Source organism: Nannobrachium achirus (assembly GCF_963921795.1).
Source record: "Nannobrachium achirus genome assembly, chromosome: 9".
NCBI lineage: Eukaryota > Metazoa > Chordata > Actinopteri > Myctophiformes > Myctophidae > Nannobrachium > Nannobrachium achirus.
Genome location: NC_137818.1, coordinates 55,312,799 through 55,325,927, shown reverse-complemented (window position 1 = coordinate 55,325,927; position 13,129 = coordinate 55,312,799). Strand labels below are relative to the sequence as shown.

At 43.9% G+C, this 13,129-nt stretch overlaps 1 protein-coding gene across 1 annotated transcript in view; it reads right to left on the bottom strand.

Annotated features, from left to right (window-relative positions):
- Positions 1-1,839: 1,839 nt before the first annotated feature.
- Positions 1,840-13,129, bottom strand: part of LOC308290988 (cadherin-4-like) — a gene marked incomplete at both ends in the record, with an annotated part of 85,018 nt that continues 73,728 nt past the window's right edge. Inside the window, 5 exons of the mRNA XM_080732902.1 lie at positions 1,840-2,046; positions 10,279-10,443; positions 11,141-11,280; positions 11,890-12,126; positions 12,806-13,045. Of these exons, the coding sequence (XP_080589028.1) occupies positions 1,840-2,046; positions 10,279-10,443; positions 11,141-11,280; positions 11,890-12,126; positions 12,806-13,045 (989 nt within the window). The remainder of the gene's footprint in view (positions 2,047-10,278; positions 10,444-11,140; positions 11,281-11,889; positions 12,127-12,805; positions 13,046-13,129) is intronic.

The following is a 13,129-nucleotide window of genomic DNA, read 5'->3' as shown; positions in this document are numbered from 1 at the left end:
CTAACATTTAAGAGCAGTTCAATGGGCACATAAGCGATCATTATTCATCGGAATCTCCTAATATCCCCTGTGAAACGTTTTGCATATTTAAATAATTTAACACTCAAGACTGAAAATGTTTTAAAATATGAATTCCAGTAGAATGAAATGTGATTAAGAAGCCTCTTGGATAAAGTGATTCCTTTTTTGTCATTTAAAGACAACAAATTGTCTTCCGCGATGAGCGGCATCAGCAAAGCCATATGTTATTCATAGCTCTGTGCAGATCCTCAAAGAGCAGATCTCACAGTCTTTTTCCATGAAGTTTTGTAGTTCTTTCAGCGGGTGTTCCTCACGCTACTTCTCTGTACTGCCAAACATTTTTCAGATGAATGAAGAGTAGTCTGAAAGGAGACAGATTGTGAGTGTTGCCAAATCCCTGGCTGAGGCTCAGCTCTCGTCTTTACTGTGACAGGGACTGGCAACAGAGATTGTACATCAAAAGTTTGTCATAATAACTCACTGAATAAGAAAAAGAAAAAGAAAAAAGAAAAGAAAACTACACATAAACGCAAACACGATTAAACGATTATGGCTCACACAATTCAGTGTGTAACCCATGAAATGATAATGGCGCGCACAATTCAGTAATATGTAACCCTAGAAGAAGTGATGTCATTTAATATTTAATAAATATCAATGTTACCCCCAAACTGGTATCATGTTGATAACCTTTGGGTGTGTGGATAAACATGCGAAACACCATCCGAACTTAAATAACCCTCATATGTCGGCGACACAAGCGTTACAGTAGGTGCAAAAGTAATGAGAGCTCAAAATGAACGCAACTGCTATCAAAGCCACTATTGACAAAGACACTTACTATTATGTTCTTTTCCAATGTTGTTCCATTCTTGTGATTTGATCACATTCAAGTTTGGCTATGATCTAGGAGCTCAGATGTGCCAGACTCCAAAAATAAATGATTTGTCTGTAACTTACAATGAGCCATTGCTGGCTTATGTACAGTATTTCTAAACAGAACACCCTCATATGTCAGTGATGCCTAAAAAGCAGCGCTAACGTGTCCCATGGCTACCACGGCTCTGCGGGAAAACACAAATGAAGGTCCAGGTTTAAGGGTCAGGGGACACGGTGGGCAGGTAAGCCCAAGATAATGGCAACCAATCCTGAGTTAGCAGGAGTCTGCAAGATACGCACCACTGAAGGCACTTCTTTAACAACAGTGCTTCTGTTCCAAGTAATTCAAGTTCAAGAAAGAATGAGCTAAGGCCTTCCACGCAGGAAGGACTTAAAATTTCTTAATGGTTTCCGTCTTTTCTTCTCCTCAGACAAAGCAAGCAGCGGAGCCTATAACGTATACGTATCTGCACAGCGAGAAGAAAAGGGCTTTTGGTGAAGAAAGAGTTGTGAACCCTCATCAACAGTAACTTGCTCACATCTTAAGGGGAGTGTGGAAAGCAGAAGCTCAACTCAAACTCCGATAAACATTACATCAGACAAACAACTGACTCGCATAAAACATATATAATAAGACTGAAAAAGCACATAATACTGCAGTCCAGAGCTCCATTTTCAGTCTTTCAGTTTTAGAGCTGGAGAGGACGCTAAGAAATGGCTCCCAGAACTGCCTCTCGGCACGGTCCACTGTGGCAGATAATTTGATTGGTCGGTTGGTCAGTTCGTTTGTCAGTGTGTGTTCAGGAACAGCGTTCAGCTCTGATGTGTTGGGGGACAGAGCATGGCAGGCCAGCTGACGGGATAGAGGTGTGTGTATTTGTGTCTGCACGTCGTGTACGCATGTGTACGTGGGAGCACATGTGTGTAATTGCACAGAGTTTAATCTTCGTCCCCTCCTCCATACATGTCCGCCAGCTTTTTGAAGCGGGGGCCCCAGTCGTTGAGGTAGTCATAGTCCTGGTCTCCTGTGCTGGAGGAGTTGAGGGAGCTGACGGAGCCGGCGGTGGAGCCGCCGCCCTCGTAGTCGAACACCAGCAGGGAGTCGTAGGGAGGGGCCGTGGGGTCGTTGTCCGCTGCTCGCAGACCCTTGGACAGCACAGGGAGAAAAGAACACAGCCATCAGTATCCACAGGCCTACGAGAGTGAAGAATGCAATGAAGTTGCAGTACAATGAAGGGTGCATTGAGTTGATTAGAATTCAGGACGTGGAGGCTGTGCTGCTCCTTACAACTCAACAGAACCAAAGTTGTTTGAACCAACCTACCAATCGTCGGAGCTCCACAATCTCACTAGGTCTATCAATTTATGTCCATGGGCATATCGGTTGGATCGGCGCTGGTGGACAACCAAATCTCCATATATGCCTACTAGGGGTGTAACGATACATTTTAACAACGACACGATATGCATCACGATACATACTGTATATGGACAATATTGGTTAATTCATGGAGATACGATACGATTTGATTCAATGATTTAAAATCGATATAGTAACTATTTAGCAGAAAGAAATTAAATCTGTGTGAAACATGTCAATAGTGCATATTTAAGGGAAAATGTATGTGATTCTCTTGCAAATACATGGACGTTATATTTCAACACATGGACAAACCCACACCTTGACATGAACACAGAGCTTACACACATTTATCGATAGACCAAGAGTTAAAGTTATTAATATCCCCTGCTTATGACGAGCTTGACGAGCTATATTTATGGGTCCACTCTGCTTATGACGAATATGACGAGTTATCAATTAGCTTTAATAACTATAAAACAAAAAAGTATGATCGCCGATTCGCCGTCCATAGCGCTCTATGGAAGGGCGCTATTCACAAAAAACGGATCTGGATGTTCCAGACCGGAAATGGGGGGGCGGGGCAACGATGCCTGTATCCTGTCTGCCGAAATGTCATCCGGTTCAATGTTATGCAACACCAGCGTGGCGCTCCGTCGGTTTCGCTTTGAGCAATGGAAGGCTGTAGTGTTTTGTTGGTTACCGTGCCTGGATCGTATTGTGAATGCAATCGGTGAACCATCGCGCAATGGATTTGCGCGCGCGCCCACGTTAAAGGTAGGCAAAATCCTGGCGGTGTGGACCATTAGAAGGGTCTTAAAAATAGCGGTGGGTGAGTTAAACCCTTCTTTTTAATTTTCCTCTTAAAATGTCTAAATACAGGGCACAAATACTTAGTTTACATACAATCAATTATTTGCACTGCAAAACGATTCGATAGCGATTATCTGCATTGTAAAACGATACCGACACGAAACAAAGCCAAAACGGTACGATATATGCTTTTGCATATCGATATAGTAGATCATTGCAAATTAAAATCGATTTTTCGATTAAGTTACTATATCGTTACTCCCCTAATGCCTACAGTATATAGGGGAATATCGGCAGTTGTTTACAAAACTGAAGCTGGAACACAATAAAATTGAGGCTGATAATTGGCAAACCACCTGAAAATGCACAATCTCTTTATTAAAGAGCTGGAGAGACAGGGAGACTCCTGTTACTGAACATTCAGTTTTGAGATATCTTGTGTTGCAAATAGACATTTTGGCCTACGGTTGGCACTAGCGGAAAGGCCATGGTGTCACTAAAACCAACAACACCATCCTTAGAACCCCGTTGCCATTGAGAAAGAAAAAGAAATCTGAAAAGGCGAAAACAGAACAATGCTGTTGTTGCAGGATACAGTTGAAAATACTGTAGAGCCATGCCGATGCTGTGCCATGAATAGACATTTCATTCCACTTCTACGGGAGGGCTCGAGAGACACTGTGGACAGGAAGCTAAAATGCCTCCGCCTCCTCAGGGATACAGTGGGTGGCCAAAACACCATGGGCCTCATTCATCAAGCACTTAAGACCAAAAATACGATCATATTTTGTTCTTACCGGCATTTAGGACGATTCTCAAGTTCGGGGTCAAATTCATCAATGTTTTTTGGTCTTGGATTTGTGCTGGAAATACGATGGAAAATACACCACCTCCGACCATGGTGTAAATCTTTGCTTATATTTAGGATGCTTTTTTCGGTCTGGAAATAAGCCATCAGCCCACGGTGCATATTTAGAATGCTTTTTTCTTCATGCAAAATCAATTTTAAATTGTGCCAAAATATCTATTAGTCCATTCTGCCCAACATGTGCCAACACATGTATTTACAAAATAAAAGAATATGTCAATTGTCAAACAATTACATATTCAGTCGTGGATTAGCTGTCACTGAGTTTGTAACCAAATGGACCCGCCGATGGGGGACCACTCATGCACCGCATGATGACTGCCCGCACTCGTCCATTTGGCTTCATTTTAAAGAGTTAAGGATCTATAAAGGCCCAAGGGTCTGTTTGGTTACCAACTCTCCTTCATTTAGCAGGAGACCACCAGACCACTTGTAACCCCCAGCACAGCACTGTGGTCCCTGGACCACTGGTTGAGACCCACTGCACTACCTAGGCCTACTGTATTTGCCACTAGCCTATATTCTTACCTCTGATGAAGAATAGCAGTGTTTCACTTTGTGGATATTTCCACATAATTGTTTTGTGTATTATTCCGTGATGGATTGAACCTTGTAAACCACTTTATTCTATTATAGTCTACATTAGAGCATTACGTTCAGCATCCATTTTGTAATCTGGGGATCAGAACAGTTTTAATTCATATCCTATGTTGTCAATGTGATGCCGATATGCTTTTTTTCCCCCTTTTTTTCCTTTGTTTTTTGACGAGACAAGTTGAAGTTTTTACATGCAGCAAGTCCAAGTTCAAGTTCCTCTGCTGGCGAGAAGGTGGGGGGCGTCGCAACCCTCCACTGATTAGGCTTTAATTTATAATAGATTAGGCTACTGTAGGCCTATTGATCACATCAACACATAACGCTACACACAAAAGCAAAATAACTCTTACCTTCGGTCTGATAAGAATACATGTGGCTTTACAGGACAGTGTTGAAATATTAATAAAAAAAAAAAGAATTTCCCCTCAGTATTATAGGATAAATAATCAATAAAGCTCACGACCTGGTCTGGTCCATATCGGAAAGCAGCTGTGTCACAGCTCATACTGTATATTCCTTCAACATTATCTTTTTGGCAATGTTCAGTAGAAAAGGATTATAATATCCATCCCATGTTTATTATTTTGTGATTGAGGACTAATCGTAGCCTTGTAAATGTGCCGATCTATAGAGAAGAAAAAATAGGCAGCATATTCTTTTTTTTTCTCTTTTTTTTTTTTTTTTTGACAAGACACAATTAAGTTCAACAGCATAGCCAAGTTTAAGTTGTGATTAATTTCTAGTAGCCTATAGTGTGAATGGGTTCCCAGAGCAGAAAGTGCTTAGTCATGCTCTCTCTACCATATATGGTCCTGCCATAAGTACTATGGAAGCTGCTCTCTCGTTTTTACCCTTGTTTTTGCACTTAAATTTACGTCCAAATTCATCTTGACATACACCTGTGGATAAGCACAAAATGGGATATACACACTGCTTGATGAATTTGACTGACGTTTGGACTTACTGAAATTTAAGATGAAATTTAAGGAAAAAAATACACCCTATTTACGACCAGATTGATGAATGAGGCCCCATGTGTTTGTTGTGCCTGAGTTTTTACCAGACTGCTGGTAAAAACTCTGGAGGAACCTCAGGAGTGTGTGTGTGTGTGTGTGTGTGTGTGTGTGTGTGTGTGTGTGTGTGTGTGTGTGTGTGTGTGTGGGGTGTGTGTGTGTGTGGTGTGTAGGGTTGCCACCTTTCAGAAATTGAAATAAGGAACACCTCTTCCTGGCATGCGGTGCGTGCGTTCCGTGCGCGTGGCACAGCCGCCGGCCGGCGAAAAAATGCAGTCCCAAACCCATGAAATGCATAGAATAGTTATCCCTACTACTAATTCACAGCGATTATTTTTCGATTATTTTTAGGCAATTCCGCGATAGAATCACATTTACACTGCTTCTAAAGACTCCACCTTTTGCACAAAAATCGCGCATTTTTACCCGAATGTTCTTAGCTGCTTCTCCTGAAGCTATGGTATTTGCACGATGTACACTTTGTACAAAAGTAATGTGTAAGTTTACTGAGCATATCTTTCCCGGAAGTTCTCCGACGCAATTTTCGTCACGAAAGTATCAGGTTACAGTTTGCTTCAAGCCTCAAGCAGCGACGCAGCGAGACTGCCCCCCCCCCCCCCCCCCCCTTCCTCCGAGAGAGAGGGAGAGGGAGAGGGAGGGAGGGAGACAGTGAGCTGGAATATAGGCTACCCCTCTCCCACTACTTACATTGCGCGTGGAATGGATCCAAGTACTACATTAACCTCTATGCTGGATGTGTGAATCACCTAAAAACAGCGATGTTTGACGAGACACACAGGCAATTCCGCGATAGAATCACATTTACACTGCTTCTAAAGACTCCACCTTTTGCACAAAAATCGCGCATTTTTACCCGAATGTTCTTAGCTGCTTCTCCTGAAGCTATGGTATTTGCACGATGTACACTTTGTACAAAAGTAATGTGTAAGTTTACTGAGCATATCTTTCCCGGAAGTTCTCCGATGCAATTTTCGTCACGAAAGTATCAGGTTACAGTTTGCTTCAAGCCTCAAGCAGCGACGCAGCGAGACTGCCCCCCCCCCTTCCTCCGAGAGAGAGGGAGAAGGAGAGGGAGGGAGGGAGACAGTGAGCTGGAATATAGGCTACCCCTCTCCCACTACTTACATTGCGCGTGGAATGGATCCAAGTACTACATTAACCTCTATGCTGGATGTGTGAATCACCTAAAAACAGCAATGTTTGACGAGAAACACTTGTGTTTGTGTAGTCCGTTAATAACAAGCATGCTACGTTGGTAGCGATACTTTTGTACTTTTACTTGAGACCTGAAGTTGGGAAGTGTTACCGAATATGTGTCGTGTTTCTATGCAAGTCTAGAACGTAACTCGACAAGTGTTATCCTTATGCATAGATTAAAATCTGCCATTTCATTTGCCTTGATGTTGAAAGTGAACACGTAACGTGTGAAATCAGTGGTGGACATTTTAGACTGAAGTAAAAGTATCAATGAGCAGAGTGAGACCAGCACAACAGAACAGAGTAGCTCAAACGGGACCAATAGTTTGTCAATAGACAGTGTCCACTCTTGCTGTAGCCTCGCGTAACCCATGAGTCCCTGCATGGGATATAGTGCGCACACATGACAGATTTGGTGAGAGGCTGATAGCCTATTCATTCACTTCACCTATATACCCAGACAGTACAGCGACATAACGCCGATACCTACTCAACCTCTGTAACAAAGGAGGTTTGCTCATTGGGATGATGCATTTGCGACGTCGCTTGCCACACGGCACGGATATTTTTAAATTTTCAACATGTTACACCCATAGAGTTATAATAAGTAGGTTACACCACGGACAACCGCTTTTCGCTTGCGTCGCGTGTGTGAGTGAGTGAATGAGTGAGTGTGCGTTCATGCCTCGGAGATAGAGAGAGCACAGATACAGACAGCGTCTATAAAGCTGCGTGAGTATGATGTTTTAAGCATTGTTTCCCAAATACTGTGTGGGTCTCGACCCACGGGTGGCTCGCGAAATGGGACTGTGTGTGTGTGCCAATGTTGTGTATTGTAACTGCGTCTTCTATTGCAAACAGTGCTAAACTCTTCAAACAATCAATCAGTCTAGATACAACAACCTCGCAAATTTGCCTACAGCCCCCCCCCCCACCCCCACACCACTCAAAAGTCCTCAATTCAACATATAGGCTACGTCAGTAAAAGTACAAAAGTATTGACTGTCAGCCCAGACTACACTGGACACCTTACACAATTGTTCCTGTTTCCTGAGTTATTGGTGTCCGACCAAGTGTGCCTTTTTGTTCATGATAGATATTGACAATAAGGTATTGAAAACATTTTAATCTGAATTAAAACCTAAACCCTTATGTTGATCAAATATAGAGCAGTCCTGCCTGAGCGCCCCTAAACCCCTTATGTTGATCAAATATAGAGCAGTCCTGCCTGAGCGCCCCTAAACCCCTTATGATGATCAAATATAGAGCAGTCCTGCCTGAGCGCCCACAGGGCGCGAAGCCTTTCTAGTAACTATAACACACAACATGGTATAACCTATATTGTTTTGCAGTTTGAACTGGCCAATTGTTTCTAAAATATGAATAAGTTAATTTTGTATGAAATAAAGCAATGTATGAATGATTTGAACCTGGCTCTTGTATTGGGTCACTTGGTGGTCAGTAAAGAGAAGGTAGTCAAGAAACCATTAAGTCATATACTTAAAGTTTAAAGTGCTTTATTAGCAACGAAGATTAAACATGTTTTACTTTAGGCTGAATAGGCTTCACTAGCCTAAACCTGAGCATAGCCTATTTTATGAACATTGAACATTTTTACTTTAAGCTGAATAGGCTTCACTAGCCTAACCTGAGCAACTTTACAGAAATAAGAGCCCAAAATACTTATAATAGTCAGATTTGGCAACACTGCATGGTATTTCATCCAACCTAGCCCAACATGGCTTATATTATCAGACCTGGCAACTGCATGTTATTTTTCTCCACACACTGTAGGCTAGGTTGCTTGGCAAGCAACCTTCACTGACGCTGTCAAGCCACGGGTTTGTTTCTTCCCACTCGCGTCTGTACCTTTGTAGGCTTCTGTCCTTTTTTGAGGCGGTGGAGTATTGTCTTCAGACGACATTTTTAAAGCGCGCGGTGTGCAGTGATCACACTGACTGTAACTAGGCAACGGTGATTGACAGCGACATGCAGTGCATATGCAGACAGGCCGGGGCCGGGGTAGAGGAGAGGAGAGGAGACATCGACTGCGAGCCGCCTCACATGCGGTCCTTCGTGCCTCTCCCTCCTTTTGCTGTCTTTTCCTGTGTTTTATTACATTCATTATTGTTAAATTCTGTGTTGAGGTTTGTGTGACAGACCTTTATGGGGCATTTGGTTAAATACGGAACAAACCGCGTTCCGTATTGGTTCAATACGGAACGCATCTTTTAATTGTCCAATACGGAACGATTCCGTATTATACGGAACGGGTGGCAACCCTAGTGGTGTGTGTGTGTGTGTGTGTGTGTGTGTGTGTGTGTGTGTGTGCGTGCGTGCGTGTGTGTGTGTGTGTGTGTGTGTGTGTGTGTGTGTGTGTGTGTGTGTGTGTGTGTGTGTGTGTGACAAAGACAGAGAGAGAGACAGAGACAGAGAGGGAGACAGAGACAGAGAGGGAGAGAGAGAGAGAGAGAGAGAGACAGAGAGGTGGATGGATCAAAGCTGAACAGCTGCCAACACTTCAAGTGTGAATGAACTGTCACAAGCCTGTCAATCAGCCTTTTCTTGCATGAGTGTTCCAAGATGTGTGTGTGAACGTGCATGCATGCGTTTGTGTGTGTGTGTGTGTGTGTGTGTGTGTGTGTGTGTGTGTGTGTGTGTGTGTGTGTGTGTGTGTGTGTGTGTGTGTGTGTGTGTGTGTGTGTGTGTGTGTGTGTGTGTGTTAGTGTGTGTAGTGTGACACCGTAAGAGTTGTCATGAAAAACAAACTCAACCATTGCTTCTGCCAGCAGACTTGGACCAGCGTCCAACAAATCATAATGACATTAAACGCGTAAAAGCGTGCATGGAGAAATACTGACAACTCATGATACTAATGAATTAGGAGTTTTTGTGCATTTGTGCGTGCGTGCGTGCGTGCGTGCCAGCTTTGTGAGGACCAATGCAGACATTGTGAAACATGAGAAAGGTTGAGTGAGGACATTTCTGATCCTTGCTTTTCAATGGTCTATTTCAGTGGTTCTGTGGGTCGGAACCCCGAGAGGGGTCCCCAAATTATTTTGGGGGGTCTTCAGGTGTTTAGCTAAATGTTAACATTATTTTCTCAGAAAACAGTAAACAGACCAACATACAGTATAAAAGTGTATACAATTTAGTGACTTTAAATACCTTTTTTTCTGGTCAAACATTAGTCGAATTGACACATTTTAGAGGCAGAAATTGTGAAAATAGTCGATCTAGATGCTCACAACTCATCTAGATCGGCTAGTTTCACAATGGTATAGATCCAGTCAAACTAAATGCAATGCCAACTCCTACAATTCCAAGTGCTTGTCAGGGTGGGGGGTCCCCAGTTCAAATGTGATTATTTTGAGGGTAGCGGCCTGAAAAGTTTGAGAACCACTGGTCTATCTGACCTTGGGATTAGGTTCGGTTAGGTAGATTCATTACTTAATCTTAGCCATTAGGTTAGGGGAATTAGAAGGAGCGTGTGCCCACATTAAGCTCACCTCATGGATGAAGTCTCCTATGTCTCCGGGGTGGGGGACCAGAGGCCGGATGGGATACTGTGACTCAGGGATGATGGGGCGTTCGTCCACCCTGCGGACACCTGGAGGCTTACTGATGATGTGCTCCAGAGAGTCTGGCTGCTGAAGCTGGCTCAGGTCATAGTCCTGTCACAGGGAAACAGCTGGATCACTGTTGCTTGTTGAGACAGAGGCTAGATCATGTAAGTTGGATAGATATACAGGTGCCAAATATGCTATTTAGATCAGTGGTTCTCAAGCTGTGGGTTGGGACCCCCAGAGGGTCCCCAAATTATTTTGGGGGGGTCCCCAGGTGATTTATTTAATGTGCAACATTGTTTTCTCACTCAACAGTAAACAAACCAACATACAGTTTAAGTGTATAGAGGGTATCTACACATTTCTAAAGTGACAATTTAAGGACTTTTTAATTCCTCTAAAATGACAAATTAAACATTGTCCAAATTGTCAAATATAAGGCAGAAATTGTGAAAATAGCCGATCTACATCTGCTCACAACGCCTCACAACGCGAGGAGTTGTGAGCATGTAGATCTGCTATTTTCACAATAGAAACGTGTTATACAAAATGTAATGCCTCAACTCTGAGTGCTCGTCGGGGTGGGGGGTCCCCAGTTAAAATATGATTATTTTGGTTTAGATGGATGCGAGGTTTGAGCTCTACTTGTGCTCCTAGTTACTTCGTATGACATACTTGTATTCTTAGCTACTGTAATACCACCACCCCTGATGTTGACTTTTTAATTTGCTCAGGATAAGAGCATCTCCTGCATGGCTACACTGTCAATTGTGTACCGGCAGGTGTTCCATAACCGTGCGCTCACCTGGTCCTCCTCGCCCCCTCCCTCCTCGTCGTATTTCAGGATGTTATCTCGGACGTCGTCCTCAGGGTCGATGAGAAGCTGTTTTGTGTGCCGCTCCTTTTCTCTGCGCTTCATCCACACCACGAACAGAAGCACCAGACCTGTAGGACACAGCCGCCATGTTCAACTTCTACCAGGTGCTCCACACTGCTACTAGACATCATCACACTGGGCCACCCACCCCACCTCTCTATCTGTCTCTGTCTCTCCATCAAGTTTTAAATTCAGCTGGAAAGCAGGACAGCTGCAGGTGCAGTTCTACATGAATCTCAAATCTGTTTGAAAAGTGCATGAGTTCAGCAACACATGGGAATAAAGATACCCGGCAGCGCAATGTGTTTCCAAGACATATAGCAGATATTTACCCTAACAGACAGAGACTTGTATGTCAAGTTGTCAACAGATGCAGGAGAGGATTTCAACCAGCGGGGCATTCATCTATAATACAAACTACTGTACTGTTTATGTGTTACAACCTGCTGAATGTTTTATGACGTCCCAATACGCTCTGCTTGGGAGACATGCCAATCAAAGAAAATCACTGGCAACTTCAACATTATGACTGTAAGGGAATGTGTGTGTGTGTGTGTGTGTGTGTGTGTGTGTGTGTGTGTGTGTGTGTGTGTGTGTGTGTGTGTGTGTGTGTGTGTGTGTGTGTGTGTGTGTGTGTGTGTGTGTGTGTGTGTGTGTGTGTGTGTGTGTGTACTTACTGAGAAGAATGATGATGCAGATCAGTATAGAAATGATGGCTCCAGTGCCCAGCCCGGCGGCAGCCAGAGGCCCCAGGGTGGTACAGTCTCCGTTCTCATCGCATGGACACACCTTCAACCTAATGATGGACCTGTTGGACAGGGGAGGGTTCCCCGAGTCCGACACCACTACAGGGACCTCGTACATCCCAGGCTCCAAATACACTTGGTACCGCAAACCCAAACGGGCATAGTCTCCTGTGAAGAGAGAGAGGAGTTGCTACCGATGGCAATGATAAAACACATTTATTCAAACAATGGACATCCTATATTACAACATCTAGTGTATTAGTTATTATTCTGGGGAAAGCGTGTCACATCTACAATAAATGCTTTGGTATACGAAAAATATCGAACTCTCCTAATTCCAAGGCAATACTTCATGATGACAAGCTAGGTCGAAAAAGAAGATGAAAAAGAATGGATAGACAGAGCTTTTTTGATCCCATGGCATCTGGGTCTGCCAGAACTTTGTCTATAACACTAAGTATTGCATTGGAGTTATACTTTTGCGTTATGTCTATCTCTTAAGCTGGTTGCACACTGCTGCGTTTTTCGGGCCGAATATCGGAGTGAATTTCGGAGCGCGCAAATAAAAAATCAACCTCACGTTATGTCAGTCACGTTTGCACACTGCCGCCCGTTTCGCGCACCACTCGGTCCCTTGCTCTCTCTATCTCTCTCCTTGCCCTGAAAAACGCATTTCGCAACGAAAAACGCAGCAGTGTGCAAAGACCTTTAGACCTTGCTGGTGTTCCTGATAATCGCACTTCATCAATTCAGTAGCACGCTTCTACTTTCTTCCACAAGCTAAATGCTTATAAAAGGACCTATTACAGGCCATACTGTATGTCCTCTGCCTACGACCTCTCCCCACCGTTGATCCGGGTTATGGTCCAGTTACGCCGAATGCTGGAGGGGAAGCTGGGCAGCTCGAAGACGAAGGGCCCTGCGTTGGGCTCGATGTCCGCGTCGGCGGCCGTGATGTTGGCCCCGTTGGCATTCCTGTTCATCCGCTCACAGATCTGAGCCTCCTTGGGCACCAGCGCCGGGGGGTTGTCATTAATATCTATCAGGTAGATCTGCAGAGTGCCCGTCCCGCTGGCTGCAGGAGAGCCTGGAAGCATGGAGGAGAGCAGGAGGAGAATATGAGGTCCACAAGATACAATGGAAGGGATTGATGGAGAAGGAAGCAGAGAGA